The sequence below is a fragment of the Serinus canaria genome, chromosome 4, assembly GCF_022539315.1.
Source record: "Serinus canaria isolate serCan28SL12 chromosome 4, serCan2020, whole genome shotgun sequence".
Lineage (NCBI taxonomy): Eukaryota > Metazoa > Chordata > Aves > Passeriformes > Fringillidae > Serinus > Serinus canaria.
Genome location: NC_066317.1, coordinates 12,113,590 through 12,136,530, shown reverse-complemented (window position 1 = coordinate 12,136,530; position 22,941 = coordinate 12,113,590). Strand labels below are relative to the sequence as shown.

General features: G+C 39.8%; 3 protein-coding genes across 12 annotated transcripts in view; 1 reads left to right on the top strand and 2 right to left on the bottom strand.

The window, feature by feature from the left end:
• The window catches only part of LOC103826086 (glycerol-3-phosphate acyltransferase 3-like), a 28,300-nt gene extending 7,189 nt beyond the window's left edge, over positions 1–21,111 (bottom strand). For 2 of the 7 annotated variants that reach the window (XM_018926932.3, XM_050973322.1), the window contains exons 1-4: positions 21,056–21,111; positions 20,688–20,747; positions 13,409–13,587; positions 72–144 (exon numbers count right to left, since the gene is read on the bottom strand). In XM_018926932.3, the coding sequence (XP_018782477.1) occupies positions 72–99 (28 nt within the window). In that variant the 5' untranslated portion in view covers positions 100–144; positions 13,409–13,587; positions 20,688–20,747; positions 21,056–21,111. Of the gene's footprint in view, positions 1–71; positions 145–7,088; positions 7,469–13,408; positions 13,588–13,746; positions 13,890–20,687; positions 20,748–21,055 lie in introns of those variants that run through there. The other 5 variants (XM_018926931.3, XM_050973319.1, XM_018926933.3 and 2 more) reach the window with 4 other exon arrangements.
• ABRAXAS1 (abraxas 1, BRCA1 A complex subunit) lies at positions 14,066–20,912 on the top strand. Of its 4 annotated transcripts, none has more exons than XM_030238710.2 (9): positions 14,066–14,190; positions 15,215–15,305; positions 16,190–16,226; positions 16,641–16,707; positions 17,360–17,553; positions 18,144–18,263; positions 18,583–18,667; positions 19,156–19,264; positions 19,411–20,005. In XM_030238710.2, the coding sequence occupies exons 1-9, from the start codon at positions 14,104–14,106 to the stop codon at positions 19,836–19,838; spliced, it is 1,218 nt and encodes a 405-aa protein (XP_030094570.1). In that variant the 5' UTR covers positions 14,066–14,103; the 3' UTR covers positions 19,839–20,005. The 4 variants fall into 4 exon arrangements, with proteins under 4 accessions (XP_030094570.1, XP_030094571.1, XP_050829280.1 ...); XM_050973323.1 differs by having other exon boundaries at positions 14,085–14,190; positions 15,219–15,305; positions 19,411–20,912; XM_050973324.1 differs by lacking the exon at positions 16,641–16,707 and having other exon boundaries at positions 14,161–14,190; positions 19,411–20,912.
• Positions 20,488–22,938, bottom strand: MRPS18C (mitochondrial ribosomal protein S18C). Its single transcript, XM_018926941.3, has 6 exons — positions 22,857–22,938; positions 22,665–22,750; positions 21,557–21,640; positions 21,056–21,113; positions 20,688–20,747; positions 20,488–20,607 (listed from the first exon to the last, which is right to left on the bottom strand). Exons 1-6 carry the CDS (start codon positions 22,906–22,908, stop codon positions 20,531–20,533), a joined length of 417 nt encoding a protein of 138 aa, XP_018782486.2. The 5' UTR covers positions 22,909–22,938; the 3' UTR covers positions 20,488–20,530.
• Positions 22,939–22,941: the final 3 nt, after the last annotated feature.

Sequence of the window (22,941 nt, the reverse complement as noted above, 5' to 3'; positions counted from 1 at the left end):
AAGTAAGATTGTTAAATAGCTGCCTTTTTACATGATAAATAGAGCTGTTTCCCCTTCATCAGAGATCTTACCAGTGGAGATTAAATTTTCAAGTGCCATCACCTTCTGCTTTTTTACTCCCTCCTCAATCTGCAGGGTGGCCCACTGTTCCCAAAACAAGAAAAGGAGATGTTGATGGTTTTCATTTCATCATTTCCAGACATTCTGCAATTACCTCAGGTAAATTGTCTGAGCCTCTTTTACCCCTGCCAGGTCTAGGATTTTCATTTTTCAAATTCAGCCTGAAGGGTGCCCTGCAGGCCTCCTGTTTCATTTGTTACATAGACTACCTTTTGTCATTTCCAGGAAAAATTGTTTGGCTCAAACTTCTTTTCAGGACACAGGCAGTTGTTTTTTTCTGGTGGTCCAACAAATTATTGAGCTACCTATGAGACTCTATAAGATCCAATATATCCAAAACTCGCTCTTCTCCAGTTAGTTTCAGGCAATAGGATTATACAAAATATTATCACTGACATTGGAGGTATGCCAAAAAAATAGAAATAAAAAATTGATTTTAAAGAATAAAAGAGATTAAAGCATTTTGAGGGCATTCAAGTGGTCTCTGCACAGAAAACAGAGCTGGCAACACTTTGTATCAATAGTATTTCAGAAGGTAGCAACTATGATAATGAGCTTTTACCCTTCCCTGTATTCCTTTTTTTTGGGCTAAGCAGTTTCTTCTCCTTGTATAGAGCATCATAAAACTTACCATTAGCAAAATGAAATATAAAAATATGCCTGATTTTTGAAGCTTTCCTAGTTTTGAATGTTTTCATCATACATACATAGACATATAAATAGTAACTCCCATGAGTACTAAAATCTGGCTGTATTTATGTCAAGGTACCTGCCCTAACAAAGGGCATAGGATGCTTGAGCGTCGGCTCTGCTCATTATTAAAGGCTCAGTGACCCACTCAGTTTATGCCTTCACCTGCTATTAAGGGTTCCCATCTACAATAGATAAAGATAATCCAACTGCTTCATATAAACTCTTGCTAAACAGTGTATTTCCCTCTAGCTGACGTGTGCAGCCACACAAGTCACCACAGCTGATCTCAGTCTTCACTACATTACAACATGACACATGTGCAAACAGCAACCAGATTTTCGCCACCCTTAAGTTTTGCATGCTCTTTCTGTAGCTATCAAAGTTAGGTCAGTAACAAAATGGACACTTTGCCTTGACATAACTAGGATATTTTAGTTACCGTAGCTGACCTTTTTTTTTTAACAGCTTCATAAAAGAAAAGAAAAAAGTGAAGGCAGAATAGGCTTTAATGTAGTATTTTAAACTCCATACAAACATTCTTTAATAACACCATAAAGCAAACAACCTCCCCAAAAAAGAAATTAAAAAACCTGCAACACAGAGCATCATCTTGTCTATACTTTCCAATTATTCTCCTGAAAAGGTGAACAGGTACATCATCTCTCAATCTTTTGCAACACATGGAGAGTCATTCAGAATGGTGGAGCCAGGGGATGTCATGAAAACAGCAGCCCACACACTGAGAAATGAAAGAACATACAGAACAGGCACAGGAATGTTGCAAAAGAGAGAAAGGCAGACGTGGCAAATTTAACCTCTTTACAAAATACTGCTGGTCCTCATCCCTTCCCCAACATCCTTTAGGATAGTTGCATGGCATGAGGGAGGAAAAAATTATAAAGCATAAAATATTTGAGACCGACAAATAAAGCCTTCTGCCTTAGTCTCTGCTTTCCCATTTCCTGTCTACCACCCTTATCTTGCCTAACATTGTCCTCCTACAGAAAAAAGCACTTGTCAGCTGGCCAGGACTGCCAGAAATGAGCTTGCTCATACTGTCCTGAAGGATCTGGAATACCTCCAGGAGGCTGGCTTTTGATTTCCAGATAGAAAGATGGTGACAGTCACTGACCAAGCTGACTCCAAAAATACATGTTAACTAATCTAAGTGAGCAAGACAAGTCAAAACCCATAAAAATTTATAAAGCTTACTTAAATTATAAAATCTTGCCTCCTAGCACAGAGAAAGAATGAGGCAAAAGTGGCAGACTTAAATTAGTCAAGGCTACAAAGGCAGTGTCCCAGAAAGATGAAGAAGAGCTTTCAAAGGCTGAACAGTTACACAGGGCTCGTTAGCTTGGAAAAGAGCTGGCTGAGATGGCTGAGACTGGCATCTACAAAGTCTGAACTGGCACAGAGCAGATGCTTAAGGGGTAGTTATCCATTTTCTCTTCTACTACAAGAACTGAGGTTTACCTTGGGAAAGCTTTGGGCAGAGTATGTGAGCAAGAAAAAAGGCAATATATTTCCACAAACCATCACAGAACATGAAATTCTCCTAACTTGTGGCTTGGCATGGGAGATTGAAGAACAAGCAGTGAGGAGGGAATACAGCTGTAGAGTCACCCAGGTCTTAGGCTTTCAGTCCAGCCATTGAATTGACACCTGCCAAAGCCATCTGTGAGGGTCAAACTCTGGACTAACTAACTCTGCAGTGGCTACTGTGTTGTTCTGCCTTTGGTAGCATCTGTATGTATAATTTGTTTTCCAAAATGAAATAAGGCTTTGTGATCGCCTTTGTGTTGCACAGTATTGAGACAGAGCTGTCACGCTGGTCTTTGTTGCAAAACAGTAATGAAAGGATGTTTTAAATACCTTACAAAAAAAACCCACAGATGTTGCAACTAACACAGAATTTAAGTATTAAATGTAGCAACTTCATTCCTACATCTGCTGACTGAATGAGAACTTAGATGTTGTGCTTTCCCTCACTCCCATTTCTGAAGTGATGAGGATACAAGAAGTCCAAACACCCAACAGTTGATCCCACCTGAAATAGAATACTTGACAGCTCAAGTCCAACAGTCCAACAGTCATTTGTTTGAGCTTCCTATAATTACATTCTAAACAAAATGAGGATGCCCAATACTTCTTTATGTTAATTACTGTCTTCACAGGACATGACATGAAATACAATGTGGAATGTTCATTTCCTGAAATCTCATATCTTGCAGGATTTGTCCTCCCTTTTCGCTTTTGTATTGAGTACCGGCCAATACTCCATCTTTCTATACTAAGTAACAATTCAGTTTTGCCTCTCTTCCATATTTTACTACCTCTTCTCTCATATTCTCACAAAAGGTTTTTCTAATCACTCATTACATGAACTTTTCTCAGTCTTTCCTCATGTGTGACAAAGGCTTTGGGGCAATTCCTCCAGGTAAAGTCTTCCACTACAGTGTCAAAGAGAAGTTTGGTAGGTATTCAGCATCAACTAAAATCACTATCTAAGATCAAGCACTTGTAATCTCTCTTCACTCAACAGTGGTTTCTGCATGGCATTATTTCCTCTTGTCCATTACAAACATGAACACAGATCAAATGGTGTGAGTGTTACACTCAATATCTGAGAAGATGTGACTGTCCACCCTCAAGCTGCGAAAAGGACTCACAAATCTCCTGGCTGCTCCATGAGGACTGATGCAATGGGCTGAGAAGGGTTTGTTTGGGATAAAAGCACAGATATAATTTGTTTTGGTTTTGATGGAGAGACAAGCTAAGGATAACCATGTACTTAAAAGCACAGCAGTGCAATTTTTCACCAGCTGAAGTGTTAGCAACATCTGCCATACTTCAGTAGGAGTTCACAGCATATGAGCTACCTCCATGTACAAGTGAGCTCTCAATGCAAAAACTAATCACAATTTTTAGCTGGCTGATTTCTTTTTCTCTAGAAGCAACAATGCTCCAATTTCATACAGAACTTCAGATCTTGTAGAGCTCCAGAACATTTCTTGGCAAATAGAGCTACAGGTGTTTAATGTGTTTCTTTGACTCTTCAGAGGGATCTGAGAGCATGGCATAGATTTCATCCTAGCAAATGCATCTTCTTTTGCAATCACTGGAGTAACATTCCTGGAACAGCTTTGCTACTATCCTCATCTTCAAAAAATCCCAGGATGGACAAAGCTCAGAGAAAAGACATTATTTACAAATAAAAGTTTACAAGCATATGTGAAAGAATAACCCTACCAAAACTCAAACCACATTCACCTTTATAATTTCCAGAAATACTTGAAGGATAATTTAGGGTAATAATAAGAAGAATAATTATGGGTTAATATATGCAATTGAGAAATTACTGTGTTGGAGGTCTTTTGCTATTGTATTATCCATATGTCCTCAAAAAAAACCAAACCAAAACAAAACAACAAAACAAACAAAAACCCAATCACAAAAAGACCCTGCAAACAAAAGCAGTCATGCCAAATTTTCAAACCTTGAATCTTGCTTTTATAAAATGATTTATTTTCTTTCTAAAATAACAAGTATCTAGATTCCTTGGTGGAAAAGCAGCAGAAGGTAAAAATTATTTCCATGCATGATAACATTTTTCCCATTTATTCCAATCACCACTCATAGTGCTAAAACACTTCAGTGAAGTCAAGAAATCAAAGCGACTTATCATATGCCATTACTCATTGCTTACTGATAGACCTGAAAACTTGAGTTTTATTCTGAAACACCTTTTTTTGCTCCCAACAAATTAAGTAAGGTCTAAAGATACACTTTCTTTGAAAACAAAATTTAAAAAAAATTTTTTTTTTTTACTTTGAAGTCCTTGATTTCAGTCTCCACTCTTCTATTTTTCTCAAGTTGCCAAACATGGAGGAAAATAAAACATGCTTTTCCTCTGCTCAGCTGTAAGAAACAGATAAAAAGAAACTCCTCGGGTTAGAAGTTTTCTTTTAATTTTGCTGGTCTACATAACAGACTAAGTCAAATGCAACACAATGGAGTGACCAGCCATAGTGCTCAAGGTTGGATTTTTGCTGAAGCATCACCCAGTTTGGCACTTCCTCGAGCAGTGATATTCCTGCAATATAGTCAGTAGTGTGCTAATACTTGACTAAGCATCTTCAGCATTTCCAGCTCAGCTCTCCGGGAAGGCATCCTGTTTCACTATTCCAGAGGACAACAGGAACCACAGATGGTCTCTGTGCATTATCCCATTAGCAATATTGCAGGAACACAACACCACAGCTAGAAACCAGCCAACACCTCTCAGGGTTTCAGTGTCAGGTTTTTCATATCTCAAACAAGCCTGCCTTAATGCTGACTTACCCTAGGCTGCAATTTTGGCTGTATTCTGGTGAAAAAGCCCCAGGACTCCAAGAATAGGCCCGGCAGTTCCATGTACAAGCTTTAACCCAGAGTTTTCCAGTCCTATCCTTTCTTCCTAAGAGTCTAGTGGGCCATGTTACAAGAAAAAGGGATCTAACAAGCCTTCTATTCTTTCTCCCTCCCATTTTCCACCAAGATAGCTCTTAACTACTTTTGTGGCACAATGAAAAGCATTTGACAATACTTCAAGGAAACCATTGGAATTAATTGTAAGATGAAAACAAGAGAAACTCTTTTTTTTTTTCCCACAGGACAATTAGGAAACAGCTTTGAACAAAAGAAAAAAATGAGCCAGCCTAAACAGCAGTGCATGGAGTTATGCTGTTTCTGTTATTAGCTGCTGTGGCAACAGGGAACTAGACACAAAAGGCTATAGCTGATCACATACTAATTAACTTATTTATTTTTCAGAACATTGATCCTCCACATCGTGAGCTATTATGACTCATAATCTGTTACAAAAACTATGGAGAGAAAAATACTTTAAGTGCTTTACCAAAGAGAAGTGCATTCCTGCATAAAACACACACTGAGTGGGTCAAACACCTCTTGGAGTTGGGAAATGCACGGGGAAAAAAACCCCAGAAATTATTTTGATGCTCACCAACTACAGCAGCAAAGTTGTCTAAAGACAGGTTTGATATTAGAGTAGCTCTTAATTAGGGTATGAATAAGAATTTAATTAGCATACCACTGTCTGATTAAAAAATATTTCACATATAAAGGCCAATATTACATACAGCCACCGCAGGCAGTCCTTGCCTGCTGACATCAGTATCTGAAAAAAAATAAGTAACCCCTAAATTTTGCAGTCATCTGCACTATGCCAAATGTGTTCAGACAGCTGAAGACAGATACTGCTCAAGAGCTCCTAATCAGTATTAAAACAAACAAACAAACAAACAACAACAAACAAAAGAGAACATAAGAAGGATAAAAGACAGAATTGGCAAGGTAAGATGGTCATGAGATTAACTGTATTACACTGTTACAGGCATGTTCTACTGAAAAATAGATTACTCTAAGGGCTTAATAATAATAGCAAAAATAATAGTAACATGTTTTCTGCCACAAGTAGAAAGTATATTCACAGAAAGCAGGTTTATGCCAGAAGCACAAAGTCAATTTACTGGAAAATGGAAATGCTTTACTGTTTAATATGATGAATTCATAGCACCTACTTCTGGCTAATAATGGATATCAAAAGCCAAACTTGAAAAACTAAATGGGATTCTGGCCTACAAAAAGCCCCAGAAACCTTTTATTGATAGAAACAGGATCAGCATCTTAGCCATTATCTGTTTAACTCTAAAAAAATTATACTTTTAGAAGGTTGCACACAGATTCCTTTAAGTCTTGTACAGCAGAACTTGTAACTACTGGATCCCCCAGATTTATAACTGGGTGAAGCAAACCCACAGAATCAGTGTTCTTACCTGGAATATTAATTCCATGCAATTAAAACAATCCAAATAAAACCACTGAAACTTATATACATCTAAAAAACATGTTTTTATTACTCCACAAACTAATAGATCTTTTTCTTTATACTTGACTTGTCACGAGAATTCTACTTGCATGAAGCATTCTAACAAGCATGAACAAGAAGAAAATACCATGGAATCTCTACTTTAACCCCAAACAACCTCAAACCAGTAGTAGATGATAAGCCAGCACATAACTAGATATCATTAAAGATACCCCTCAAAAGATTATCATATAAAATAAAGCTGCAAATAACACATGCAAGTTAATGGATTTTGTTTTCTTCTGACTTTTATGGCATTTCTATAAAATGTACAGATTTTAATTTTTTTATTAAAAATGTCCTGTAGCAAACACATACCTTTTGAACTCACTTCTCAACTTACCTCTAACATTTTAATTACAATTTTCACATAGAAATGAGAAATCCCCAGTGACACTCGAAATATCGAAGGCAACAAAACTAACGCCACAAACAAAATCATCCAGATAGACAAAATTTTGCCTTCTGCAAGGCCATGACCTTCTCTATTTTCTTCCATGTTTGCCCCTCCAAAATGCCAACCAGCTGCCTTTCTGAGAATATATGCTCATCTGTAGTGGAGAATCTAGCAAGCTTCAAGAGACAGAGGCAAAGAAAAATTCCACATTCTAAGAGCCAAAGCTGTCTCTAGGAGAAGGCTGTTGCTCACTGAAGACTGACACTACTGATACTCTCAATGATAAAGTAATTTCTACCTTTTGTCCCGCCCTAACTCCACCCACTTCCTTGTAATTGATAAGAATTTGCTCATCAGGGGAGAAGAAAGAAAAAACATGATAAATAATAATATATGTTAGGTAATTAGATGTCGCCAATAAGGAACCTTGTCAATGTGACAACTGGTTTTCACAGGGTGTCCTGCCAATAAATTACAATACAGAACTAGGTGGGTGTGTTTTTCTGACTGCCTAAAATCTTCTCTTATTAACACAGATGAAGCATTTCTCCAACTGATGTTTGCACAAATATGTGACTTTTTCACTCAGATTTTCTATTTCATGGTGAGATAACTGACTTGTTTTGGTATTTGAACAAATGAATGAAAGAGAAGCTTGAGGTTCAAGTGAGGCTTTTTTAATTTTATTTTATTTTTTAATAACACATTTGAAACAAAGATGCAAGTTTCAGCAGGCAAGGACTGACAAGACAATAAACCTGCTCCCTCCACTCTATCCCTATTAGAAATTCACCAAAAAAGCCTGTATTACAGGGTTACAAAATACACTGCGGTGAAGAAACAAACCATCTATCTTCACACATATTCAACTACAGAATTGAAATGCAATAGATAATCCTGTTTCTCCTTCCAGCCTATCAAATTTCAATAATTTAATTCAGTATATTTTAGAAAACACCCAGCTCAACCCCTTTACAGCCACCCTTCTGCCTTTTTGCATGCATCACAGATGATATAAAGGTGAATAACTCTAGAACCTCAGGGGAGCCTACCAGCTTCTTGTTTACAACCTTATCACAGAACGAATTAACCAGCCTTGGTGGAAGGAAGATTTAGGGCACAACTTCCAAGACAGTGACATGCTGGTCCGCAAAAGATTTTCCCTTTGCCAGTAAATTGGTGTGTTTGTCTGAAGCTGGGGCTGTCCTTTTAAAATATTCCTATCCCCGAGTACCATTGCTTGGTTTGTGTTGTGAAGCAGCAAGATGCCTTATACATGGAAGCAGCCGCAAAGATCCTGTGTAAAATGTGCATCCAACACTGCCCAGGCAGTAAGAGAAGCACAGATGTCAGAGGGGGCTGCACCACCTCAGATTTACACCACACACTCAGGCACCAGCACACAGACTCCTAACACTCAAACAAGCCCATGAGAATCCATGGCACGCTTCTTGTACCACACAGTGAGTTGAGTAGCTTCTGTACCTTCAGATCTGCTGCTGCATGACATCCCTCAGGTCTTTCAAATTACATTGCAATCTTTTCCAGCAATAAAACTTCTCTTTGCATCTTTTCATTACTTAGCTTCCTCACCTTTTTCTCCCCTTGCTGGCCACCTTCTGAGCCTTCTGAATCCTCCACAAAACCTCACTGGGTTTTTTTTTAAGTGTTTCTGCCTTCCCAATGCTCTTTCTCCTTGTTAAGCCCCTCACTCTCCAGGCTGCTGCTGCCAGGTACACCATTTACCACTATTTCTTAACTGCCCTGTCAAAAGGCTTCTCTAGGAACAATGCTCTGTTGTAAAACAACTTCGGTCACCCATTTCTCTTTAGCTACTATTCCTTATTCTCCTTTCTGGTCTCCTCCTCAAGCAGCTTGCCCATCCAACACACATTCCCTAGCGGGGCCTGTGGAGGGCTGGAGGAGAGGGCGTTGATCCACCTGGCAGCACCTGTGAATAGCTGCCATCAGCCTCGGCACAGGAGATTGGTATGCACAGAGTCTAGGTGCTAAAAACTCCGTGGGCGGGAGGGTGGAGGTAATTTCTGGGACCTGATTTGAGGCAGTACAGGGGGGCAAAATGAAGTAGTGCAAGGAACAGGAAGATGTGGCAACTTACTTGGTGGGATGCCTCAGCAGCAAGTTTAGGCACACAAAAGACAGATTTCTTAAAAGCACAGAGGGAAAGACAGACTTGCCTAGCCTGGGTGGGAGGAAGAAGTTTCCTCTCTTGGATAAGGTAGAGCTGTTTTTCATTCAGTAAAACCATATAAAGAAAGAATTGAAGAGTTTCTATGTGCCTCTCTATTGAGGTGGTCAAACCATCCAGCCCAAAGGTACTACAAGATCCAAATGGCTAAGGCCCTTCTTACAATTATTCTTTGCTTTATCCACTTTGTGCCTCCTGAAATAATGAAAACCATTTTGATATTCTTACTACTCTGTTACCATTGATGTCACATGGTTTGGAGAGAGAAAGAAGCAAACACACAAACAAAAAACCTGCACCTCAACCACCCAAACTGGGAATGACACCAAAATCAAGGAGATTCTGCATGTCTACCTAGTAACAATATGGAATAAAAATTGTAATTCAATGGAAAATTGTCCCAAAACCCACTAAGGATTAAATCTGAGAACTAGAACTTGTCCAATCATGACCAAGGAGCTTAATTTCATTAAATTTCTTCCAAAAATGGCTGCCAAGGCTTCTAAAGCATCCTTCTGCTCTTGAGACCTTAAGCATAAAAACAACTGAGACATGATGGTCTAAGCACTGTATGTCTTAACTCCAAAAAACTTGGGACTGCTATAGAAGTGAATATGGATTTGAGTTTTATTTCTGCCCTGAATGAAGGTAATGAACTTGCTCATGACATGAAGAAGAAAGGAAATTCTTTATTTCTTCAGGCAATTCATAACATAGTTTCCTACTTTTGGCCAGAAATTTGGCATAGCTTTTTGCACCCCATCACAATAATTGATGATGATGATATTATTATTACTGCTACAGAAGAGTCATGAAATGTCATTTTTGTCAAATTCCAATGTGAATAGATATGCATCCAACACTATGCTGAATAACTACAGTTTGTAATGTGACTTCATAAAATTCCTCAGCAAAATAATTTCTTTCCAAATTAGTTCTGCCATCCACTGACTAAACAGAGATTCTGCATGTCATTCTTCTGCCCTTTTTGTCCCTCTTACCAAGAGCTAGCCTGCTTCAATCATATCAGTTTAGAAGCTGTGAGAGAGGTTCTATCCAGAAGAGGGAAAGTATTGCAAATAAAGAAATAAACATGCAGCAACAGAATGCAGCACTGATTTGAAAGGTCCAGTAAATAACAGGTGATGAATTTATACCAGATAACCACAAGCGCTTTTTTATTAAGTACCCTACATGTTAGGAAAAGCCACCAGAAAACAGGCAAAACTCTCTGTTCATTTGGAAGAATGGAACTCAGAAGAAAGCAATGTGGGTGACACAGGAGGAATCCAAGAGCAAAGCTCCCTTTAAATTAATGAATCTCAAATTGACACCCACAAGCATAACAAATTCACTTGAAACAATTCCTGGTCTCCTAGGGAAATGACAAGGTGATGGAATGGGCATCAGCTGCCTACTCCAGGTTCTAGATCCCTTGAGGTCATTCTGCTAATTTCATATTGCAAAACATTGCCTATTGCCCAACTGCCAATTGTCGGAGGGAACTGGTATTACGACCCATTTATTTTTCCAGTGCAAGAAGAAGCAAACACAGCACTAGCTTGTATCTATTTGTAGTGCCTCACATGGAAGGGTTAAAACAAGTATAAACAGCCCTTTCCTGCACAGCAGTCAGCTTTTAAGCAGGTTCAAATATACTGTGAACAGATTAAAAACTGCAGTGGGAAGCAATAGCTTTCAAGGAGTGCTACTATGGTTTTGCCTTCCCTCTGATGCACGAGGGTAACACAGCCTGGAAATAACAATTGCCATGGTCTTCAAAAAGAAGGAATCACATAGTCAACCACTATTTTGGCAACCACTCTTTCCAGGTATGCTTCCTTCCTGTCCAACACTAACCATTCCAGTGATTCCAAAGGGATGTCAGGGTAGAGTTTTCAGCCTGCCTTTCTTGTAACACCTTTCTTATCAGACCACCCAAACATCCCATGTCCCCAGCAGATACTGCTCCAAAGCAGCACTGGCACATCAGCTTCAGCCAGGTGGTGCTTCAGATGCTGAAGTAACACACTCCCTAAGGATTAACAAAGAGGTATTTCTACCTGAGGCAACTGACAATGATCATGACTGTCAATCAAGGTCAACCTTCTATCACTTGATCCTTTTTTAGGAAATATGCAGGGTATAATTTTTACCGTTTGGAGTAGCAACATTGTCCAAAGCTGCCTGCAGCCAGTAAACAGAAGTACATCCTCTCATTGTCATTAAGCAAGGGAAGATGGTATTATTGCTAAAATTATTCTTCTGATACCAGTTGTAGGGCTCCCTGGTATTTCTCTGTGAGTTTTTCCATGCTACATAGCAGACTAATCTATTTAGAAAAGTCTTGTAAGTCAATGACACAGAGTCAGACAGCAAACCTGGGATGATTTACCCACATCACTTAACATCCAAGGATACCAGGATCATGTTTTTCAGGATAATAAAGTGTTTAAACAGGACTGATCAGAACATTCTACACCCCAGTAATTATGTTGAGTGTACTCAGAATGAAAACTACTAAGAACATCCCTTTTTTCAACTAAACTTTAACCAGATATAACAACAACAAAAAGCCTTTATCAGTTTTGCTTATGTTTTCTCAATGTTTCAACCCCACATTCATCAAACTCTTTAGCTGATTACTACTCAAGGGTGAGAATCTCTGGTGGTTTTGTTTTGATATTTATCAAGACTGAGGTTCATGCTTTACATGCGGACAACTCTCCAAAAGGCTAGAATAACCTTAGAGGTCAGCTATTGCATAGGAAGCAGGGTCAGGTGCAATATTTATTAATGGAAAACACACTGTCTTCATGCACTGAAGTGCAAATATGTGCTCCTCTGCATTCTCACTCTGAGCTATGTCTGCTATTCTTTAGGTCTCTACAGAATCCATCTATGCCACCAAACAGGAGCATCTTTATATCTGACAACAGTACTGCTAGTTATGCTTTATCTTTGGCCATCAACAGTCAAATTATGAAAACCCTGAAGAAGTATCTTTAACTACAGTATCACTCACATTAGAATGACTGTAACAAATTTAGCTCTGACTACAGAAACATTATTGTTTCCATACAAGATAAATTCAACAATTACAGAAAGTCATTTATTGTATCCTGCGGCTTACAACAGGCTTGAGTGTTTGTATTTCAAAACAGGGAAATCCACTACTGTTCTGATTACATTTGTTTGCCTCAGCAATGTATAAGTACCCACAGATGTGTAGGCATTGCATGGCTGTCAATACCTATCTCATATATTGTCCATATAAATCTTGTATCTGGTTTGTGTACCTTTGACACTGAATGCAATAAATTAATTTGTCATTGGCTAAAACTTATTGCACTGATTAAATGCATACAATTTTCTCCCAGCTCCGGCTTAGGAGTGACAGCAAGCACAACACAGGGTCCTTTGGGAGAATTCCTGAACTGAGTGAGCATTCTGTGTCCACTTTTACCATTTTCTCCTCAAACAGCTATACAAGCTTGTCGTATCATCTGTTCTTGTTGCCTCTACCGCAGCAATACAGTCTATAATGGAATCATTTGTTGTAATATATCCCTTTAGATGTGTTGTACTTGTTACCTATTTGTTTAATACCACGTGGTCTGCATTGCAAGAAATGCATGCTAGCTCTTCCCATTCAACCTTGTCTATCATTCTGTACTATCCAGAGACTTGTCATCCCGTTATTCAGAGATCTAGATCATTTATGACTGTGTTGAGAAATGAAAGTCTTGCCTGGTCCCTCTCTCTACTGTAACAATAGTTAAGAGTCACAACAGTTTTCCCTTCTAAATACTAGTATCATTCACATATATTTCAAATAACACTTAAAGAATTTTATTTGAATATACCAGGACTCCTTCTAAATCTTGAAAAAAAAAAAAAGGGAAAAGAAACTGCACTGAAAAATATTAATTTTACAGGCAACTTAAAAAATGTGTGAGACCTAAAAAGCATGGAAATATGTCTTGAAAGACCACAGGTCCATACCTCCTATTTCAAGAGTCAGAAAATTAACGTCTAAGGCTGAGATTGTGCTTACCTATAGTCCTGATGAGTGATGAAATCTAACACTTGCTCTCCTGAAGTAAAGGAGTAAAATCCCTGCAGCCTTTAGACCAGATCTCTGATCATATTTCAAGGAATGTCATCACTTGTAACTCTCTCTTCCTGAAAATGTTTTCTAGGACTTTCTTCTGGCTGATACGTCAGGAACACCTGCTATAACAGGGAAAAAAAATGTTAGTACAAGTATTAAAATAAGTAAAATGTGACAGCTTAAAAATACAAGACATGCATTCTGCAAACAGTCCACATCTGAGGAAGAAGTGGTACAATTTACTGCTGCCTGATCATCATTTAGCATTATCATTTTATTACCTCCTTATCACATCTTATTAGGTCATTAACTCAGAATATTCTCCCCACATTCTCAAAGAGCGCAGTGCATAGACATACAGCTGTATGTCCTATTTGGAAAGGCATAGCCTTGGTATTAAATCTCCTTTCTTGTTGACTAGGCTTGAAAGCAGACAAAGTTGACACCTCAGAGAACATCTTCTCTTAAGAACATTTTTCCAAACTCCGCATTTTGCAGCTGTGGAGAGATCCCGGGCCCCGCCGCGGGGCCGCGCTCCCTGCGGGTTGGGATGCGGCGGGCCGGGCCCGGGCGCGGCGCTGCCGCCGGCGGCCGCTGGGGGCTCCCGCCCGCCGGCGGCCCGTCCCGCCATTACTGGCATGGAGGGCGAGAGCACCTCGGCCCTGCTCTCGGGCTTCGTGTTCGGCGCCCTCACCTTCCAGCACCTCAGCACCGACTCGGACACGGTGGGTGCCGGGGGAGGGCCGGTCCGGGTCGCTGGGAGAGGAGGGAGGGGCGGGCCGGGAGAGCGCCCGGCAGTCTTTTTGTGTGCGAGCGGCGGAAAAACGTGGGCGTTCCGGGTTCGAACGAGGCGAGTGGCGGCTGCAGCGCCATGTCCGCCCTGGGCCGAGCGCAGTGCTAGCTGAGTCGCCCGGCCCCAGCCTTGGCGGGCAGCACCGCACGGCCGCGGACTGCTGGGGCTCAGTGAACACGGGATCCACCGCTAACCGACCAAGACACAGCACAGCGTCGCTGAGAATTTTTTCCTTAGTGCGGACTAGTATTGAAAAATGAGAGAGAACCCTCTCTGTTAAAAGAAAAAAATAGAAAAAGTTCGTTTTGACAGCATTTTTCCTCTCCTGAAGACAGCACTCACACTTGGTATTAAACAAAATCATGATAGAGTATGCTGAGTTGGAAGGGACCTACAAGGATCATGTAGTCCAACTTTTGGCCCTGCACGGGACACTCCAAGAATCCCACCACATGCCGGCGAGAGTGCGGTCCAAACACTTCTTGAACTCTGCTAGGCTTTAGTGCTGTGATCATTTCCCTGGGGAGCCTGTTCCACTGCCCAAACACCTGGGGGAAAAGCCTTTTTCTCATATCCAACCTAAACCACCCCCATCTCAGCTTCACACCGTTCCCTCAGGTCCTGTCACGGTCGGCAGAAGGAAGAGATTAGTGTCTGAAGCTCCACTTCTCCTCCTGAGGCAGCTGTAGAATGCAATGAGGTCTCCCCCCACTCTCCTCCAGGCTGAACAGACTACGTGACCTCAGCCACTCCTGCTGTGGCTTCCCCTCTAGACCCTCCACTATTTTTGCAGCCCTCCTTTAGACACTTTCTAATTGCTTTGTATTTTTCTTACATTGTGGCACCCAAAACTGCACACAGGACAGGGGGTGAGGCCACACCAGCACCGAAAGCAAGAGTGTCTGTTCAATGCTACCGTTAATGTGATTTTTTTTCTTCCCTCTTCCCTTCTAAAGGAAGGTTTTCTCCTTGGAGATGTGAAAGGTGAAGCCAAGAACAGCATCACAGACTCACAAATGGATGATGTTGAAGTTGTTTATACAATCGGTTAGTGTGTCCACATTTTTCATAGCCTGCTTGGTTTTGGGCAGTAAATGACAGCTTTCAGTTTTGAGGGACAGCAATCTACATCAAGATCAAAGCTCCAAGATCCTACATGCTTCAGGGATATAAAAAAAGAAAAACCCTAACAACCGAAAACACATGGAAGGGCTATTTTGTAACATTTTAACTACTAAAAAGATTACAATTTTACTGCAGAAAACACAGTAATTTAAAAGAAATAATAGTTCCTAGTTCCTTGGATGGCTACTCTTTGCCAAATATCTTTTACATTAAATATAACTTAGGGTTTAGACCCTTGTTTTGGCTACATCACAAACTCTCCTGGACTGTAGTTGCCCTGGAAAAGCTTTGTCTATCAGTGATATGAAAGACAAAGCTAGAGTATTATAGATAATAATAGATGCTAACGTATTAGCATCTATTGCCTTATTTGGAGCTTATAAAATTATGTGTGAAGGCTGCAAGCTCTTTAATAATTTCACTAAGCAGATGCCAGTTATTTTTTGTTATCATCTTGATGTGATTGGAGTGGATGTGCATTGAATAATGCAAGTGAAATCCTTCATACTACATATTTCTCCTTCACCCAGCAGAAGGAGAAAAATACAAAGTATCCAGCTTGATTTTTCAGTTGACATAGTAGAAAAGCATACAAAAAATGCAGTTTATATTAGTGGGTCCCTTTATATTTGACAAAATTAATTAGAACATATTTTAAAAATATTTCCTTTCTTCACTTATTTAATTTTATGTTAATGCATTCAATTTTTCTTGGTCCTTTTATGAGTTCCATGTTGATCATAGCATGCAGAAGAATATACATCTTGAGCTGATGAACCCAGAGTAATGTTACTTTCTCATTTCAGACATACAGAAGCATATTCCATGCTACCAGTTGTTCAGGTAAGAATCTCAAGGAAACGGATATTGAAAATTTAAAATTAACCCTAATCTGAACTATTCAAGTGTTAAACTGACATTGCCTAAGAATATCACACAGCTGTAACTATTGTAGCCTTATCAACCTCTTGGAATTACAGATGCTATTCCTATTTTGGTTCTTTATATATATTTTTTTTTTCATTTCTGTCTATACATATAGAATAGAGATAATGCATATTGCACCTTCTGGTGAACTAAGATGCCATATAAACTTCAGAACAATGTCAACACACTGAAAAAAAGCATTCCATACGTTCTAACCCCTCACCCTTAATAGTATTAATTTTTTTTTTTTAAGTGAGATGATTCTCAGCATGGTAAAGTTATTTTTCCAGTCTTATTTCTTCCCCTCTAATTGTCCTAATTTTGTTATAGCTTTTATAATTCTGCAGGAGAATTGAATGAACTTGCCCTGAAGAAAATACTATCAGGCTGTATGAAGGTATTTTATTCTTAAATTTAAACCATACTGAGGAGCTCACTCAAATTTTAGAGGCTGTTCTGGATACCTCTTGCGTCAAGGTTTTTTCTTTTCTCATTTTAAACCTTTTATAGTCCCTCATGCTGCTGGTCAAGGCAGCTAGATCCTTTTCCTCTATAAAAAAAAAAAAACCAGTTAAGCTTATATTTGACTAGGATTTGCCTACATACATGTCACAACTTTATTTTGAATTACTAATTTCTCAAGTGAACATTCAAGGATCCCAAAGGAATTGCACCAATTTCCACCTTAAGATCAGTTGAGGTCAGCTCACAAGTGGTTCAGGACCACTACATCAAAAAAAAACTTAGCTTTTTTCCACAGAACAAAATTTTACAAGGGGAAAGTAGAAGCTGAAAAGAAATAGCAAAACAGCTTGCAGTTTCAGCTTGAACACAGGCTAAGAAACAGACCAATTCAACACATGGTTCTGAAGGAAAGCAGATGGGAATTAGGCTTAGAGGTTTTAAAGGATTCAAGTTAACTACTTGCTTGACTATGCACCTACTAGCAAACAATTCAGAAATGAACTTTGCACTGGATGAAACTTGCTTCAGTGATGCACAGGGACATCATGATACAACAGTAACTGTGAATTTTCTTCTGCCTGCAGAGTGTAATAGGATGGTACAAATTCAGACGTAACACAGACCAGACCATGACATTCCGGGAAAGAGTTCTTCATAAAAACCTGCAGTCACACCTATCAAATCAGGGGCTTGTATTCCTCCTTTTAACCTCTAGCGTGATGACAGAAAGCTGTTCTACTTACAGATTAGAACATGCTCTACATCGGCCTCAGGAAGGGTAATGTCTACAGCATGTGCCAAAACTTGAAAGTTTCTCTACTTTGTTGCAATTGAATCAGTAACACTGTATATTTTCCCTTTGAAACTTAAACTTTTAATAATATTGTTCCTTATGTTGCCACAGCCCAGTTGAAGGCTTAATCTGGAATTCTATTCTGGGATTGTCCTTTTTGTCTATAGTACCAGCATCACCAAGCAGACACTGTCAGTTTATTTACACATGTAAGCTACACCTGATCAAATTGTTTAGCGTACAGGACCTCAACCATATATGGTGTTCATCAAAATATTTAAATTGGTGTTAACTTTATCTTCAGAGATATTTTGCTCACAGGCTAGGTTTAGCAAGCAAATGTTGAATTAGTTGTGTGTTGTAGTCAGAAAGAGGGGAAATTATGGGCATTGCTCAGCTTCTGGTTGCTCTTGGAGTTTGCCTTTAGCCTCATCTGCACATGATGTAATACATTTATCAAGGATTAACCATACTGCAACCCTTCCATTGGATCCTGAAAGGCCAAAACCATTTAACTTTCAATGAAACATCTTTGGATATTAATAGATCATGTTTTCATACTTATGCATTTTAAGACTTTTCCAGAAAGTCCCTTTGGTGGTTACCAACTTGGGCATGGGAGAACAGCAAGGTTACAGAACAGTGTCCGGTTCCTGTGTATCCTCTGGTTTTGTGAGAGCCATGAGACAACACAGGTACACTACATGTTGTATTTACTGACAGCTGTAGCTTCCCACTACCGTAACTACACTTACTTTTTTTATAAAAGCGTTTAAGTACTTTTGCAAATGTTATAGCCATACCTTGTTTCACTTGTTGACCTGTTTTCTAGAATTACTTATCATTCCAGCATACTAGGAAATTAGTTCAGTCCCATATTTTGCCAGGAGCTGTCTGTCTCAACACAGGCATCTGGCATTGAAGCTCAAAATGCTTCTTTACTCACTAAAGCTCCTACTAAGTAAGCACTGGGATCACTTGTTTGCAATTATGCTGTTCTATTCCTGGTCACAGGTCAGAATTCTTTCATGAAGATGGGTCCCTACAAGAGGTTCATAAGATAAATGAGATGTACGCCACCTTGCAGGAGGAACTGAAGGTAAGCCAGGCAGGCCTGCCTACCTTCATCAGTTCTACAAAACCAAGGCAGCCAAGGGCTACAACATTTTGCACTGCATGAGAAAACAAAGCCATGTCCAAAATATGCATAATCTGAAAGGTCAGCAAGTTCTACTTACTGCGCTGCACACTACATTCTCAAAGCTGAGGATTTAAGTTCCCATTTCATTATAGTACAATGTTTAATCTTCAAGTCCATTAATAAATTCTCACAAAAGGATTATTTTGAAGGAGTACTCTCTGTAATTTGTTAGATCTTCTTTGCCTGGATGGGATCAAATAAAACATCTTGCACCTTGTTCAACACAAGGTTTAAGTTAGCTGACAAATCCACCTCCAAATCATTACTTAAGTTTTTACTGCTCTGTGTCCAACTTAAACATGAGTACCTTCAAGGATTTTTCAACAAATTTAAAGTCAGCTACTGTGAATACTGTTAGTCTGATCAACACACTCTTCTTCTTGCAGAAAATATGCATTACAGTAGAAGTCAGTGAACGATCTGTAGAGAAACTCTTAGCAGACGTGAGCAAATTAAAAGAAGAAATAAAGAGGAAAAAGCAAAAAAATTGTTCAGGTAAGTTAACCAAATGTGATGCAAGCCTTGCCCTTCCAAATTGACTCAAGTGGCAGAAGCAGAAAACACTTCTGAACCTGAGGCAGCCAAAACAGCAGAGGTGCAAGAGGTTCTGCAACTCTGACTTTGATTTTTTTTTTCCTCAGGAGAAGACAAAAACCACCCAGCAGAGCCAAAGGAGAATGTTCTCCTTTGCCAGGCACTACAAACATTTTTCCCCAATTCCAGACTTCAGACATGCATTATTAATTTCAAAGGCCAACAGATATCCAAGAACTGCTGTAACACAGACCATCATATTAATGTCATGGACAAACTGACTCTCATGGTAGAGGAAAGAGACTTCACTGAAGCTGAAACAAAGCATCCAAGCAAGCGTAAGGTCAGGGAGACCACCTCAGTTTCAAAGTCATTCAAAAAGTCCAGATCATTGCAGCTTCACCAAGAACCACTTGAAGACCAAGAGGACAGTGATCAGGAAAGGAAGCTTACACTGAGTAGCACTGAAACAGATGAGGATGTGTTTGAAAAAACCAGAGATGGAAAGAAATACCCACACTCTCCTATTTTCTGATCTGTCAGATGACTTCAAGCTAAAAACTACTGCTGGTGTATTCCAGCAGTATGTATCAATCTCTAGCACTGCAAGGATGTATGTAACAGGGCATTTTTGCAGGTTGCTTTTTTTTCTCCCAGTGCACGAATCCTGTTCAGCATAAAGACAAATTTAAGATGACATTCCCTTTGCCTTCCAGAGTTCCATCTGTCTTCTCTCTCTCAGGGTTCAAAGCCTATGCTACAGGATGCTATCAGTCAGATAAGCATGTCATATGCTGTCTCAAAGTGAACAACTTCAAGCTGCTGGTGAAGAAATAGTGCTACCCTCCTGATGGAGGGAGCATCAAATGAACGTGTTACAGAATTAGCTGTCTACATTAACTGCCACAGTTTAAATACATTAATTTATCCTCAGGAAACCAGCTCTTGTTTACTTCTCCACATCTTGCAACCCAGCAAGTGGAAAAACAGCCACCTGAGCTTTAGCAAGACTGGTGAGCAGAGGAAGGGGTCCATATAGCTGCCAGTTTCTATTATTGCTTTAATCTTCCTTCAGACAATAATTTTCAGAGACTTCATGAAGAAAAATAAAGGAATGACTGACATCCATCCCTCAGTCAACAACACATTATGCTAGCAAACCACATTTCCAGCAAACAAGCACATAAACATGAAAAACAATTTTATTGTTTATTTCTGTACAGTATATCACTCTGGATACTTGATGTTACATAGCTTGGGGTCTGTGATAAATTGTGGGTTCTTAAACATAACTGGCATAAATCCTGTTTGAAAAAAAGATGGAGGTGTTCTTAGTAGAAAAGTAGTCTTGAGTTAGAAAATTCAAAAGCAAAATCATACTTACCAAATACATGAGCTCTTTTAATGGCTTTTGTAATTTCCTTCTGCTTCTTGTTGCACAAGCCTAAAGAGATGAATTATTTTCAACACTAAGCAAGTCATGAGAGCGTGAAAGGCATGTTACTGACAATTCCCTCTAACTTTGATTAAGTCCCTCTAGAAAAATGCGTGGGTGCTTTTACTGTTAAATAAAAAATACATACAATTAAAGGATATTTTAATTCTTTGATCCAGGCTACTAAGTCAGGGGAATACTCTTATAAAATGTATGAAGTTGGGACTAGTTACTTTCAGAAAGACTGCTGATGCAGTTACTTAGACTCACAAAAATATTATTGCCCCGTATATGGTTTAATTTAATACTTCACATACCTGTGATATGCCTGCCATAAATGGAGCCAGTATATGGAGAAACAAACTGGGAAAGAAGCTACTTAAAATTAAGAAAAATCAAAGTCAGTTTAAGAACTTTTTTTTTTGGAGCTTTATGTTACTACTTGTACTCTATTTTTCATTTTTTCATCTGTTTTTTCAAAACTCAGTTCTACCTGAAGAAAAAAGTACAGCTTAGAGCTAGACAGACTATGCTAGAAGCATAGTCTATACTATGCTTCCATGCTTTGTGGCAGCTGAATTGTAACCAAGGACTCTATTTGTTAAACAGCAAAGTTGTCACACATAGTTAGTAGATTAAGCATCTTAGCATGACTACATTATTTGGCCCTTGACCTACACACTCATAAGTTTTAAACTCCTGCACATATGGATGGATTATTAAATTGTTTTTTTTACATCACTTTGGACTTACTATACACACATTTAAAAACAGTCAACCAGTTCCCTTCATCCAAGGACAGCAATATTAAAACTCACCTGCACATTCTTGTAGTCCACATTTATTCCACATAAGACACATCTCTTTGGAGGGTCTTTGTAGGGGTTCTCCATCTGTATGGGCTGAAATCAGAGAATGATTAACATCTGTAAGCTTCACAAAAAATAGAGAACATTTGTTACTTTTAATCCTTCAATCAATATTTGTCTTGAAACCAGAAGAGATATTTAGTACACCACTGAACTTTTCAATAACTTCATTAACTCAGTTCTTGGTACCTCACAACTTCAGAGAGTTCAAACAACTAAACAGCCTTTTATATTTTAGAAACAATAACACTAGCAACTCTATTAAATCATTCAGTAAGATAGTGCTTACACCTCTACTTGAAGTCAAAATCTGCAGAAGCTGGTAAAAATGCAGTTCTGTCTGACAAGTCACAAGAAATCTTTTGTTAAAAAATAATTTCTTGGCAAATGGCCTGAGGAAGCTTCCATGTTCTCACACACATTTTAAAGAGAGATCAGAAATAACTACCAAGGAGCCTCCTTGGGAGGTATTTCTGAATAGCCTCCTCAAGCTTCAGAATACAACCAGCACCAAATTCTTACAAGATATGAAAGGTGATTTTTCACTTTTCACAAAGTCACAGAACAGTCAGTGTTGGAAGGCACCTGTAGAGATCATCTGGTCCAACCCCCTGCCAAGGCAGAGTCACCTGGACCAGGAGACACAGGAACACATCCAAGTGGGATTGTAATGTCTCCACAAAGAGAGTCCATGACCTCAGTTGGCAGCCTGTTCCAGGGGTCTACTGCCCTCAGTGTAGAGAAGTTTTCCCTCATGCTGAGGTGAAACTTCTTGCGTTTTTAGTTTATGGCCACTGGTCCTTGTCCTTCCGCTGGCTCCACGTCCGAGCTACTGAGATATCAGGTTAACAGACTCTCGTTAAGATATTGAAATACAGATCTGTGGGGTCTTAACTTCCAGGGCCTGATGACCTCCTTCTGCGCTGTGCTCCCCACAACGGATTAGGGGTCTGATGAGCCCCGAGCTACACCGCAGCCAGAGCAAAGTGATTCCAGCCAGCGCTGGAAACGGTGAGCAGGGGGAGCAGCGGGACGGGACACGTCGGTGAAGCCTCACCTGGTCCGAGCGCTCAGGCTGCCGCTCAGGCTGCCCCTCAGGCTGCCCTTCATGGTGGAGGCGGCGCGGCCGCGCCCACAGCTTCGCTGCAAGGGAGAGAGCGACAAGGTTAGCGACGGCGCGGCGCGACAGACCTCACATGCGAATTCCCCCGCAGCCGCTCGAGACAGAGGAGGAGCGGGAGGGACGCACCGAGAACCAGGCGCGGCCAAGGCCTCCGCGGCGCCACAGCCTGCGCCGCCATGACACCCGCACGGCGAGCCACCCCCCCCCCCCC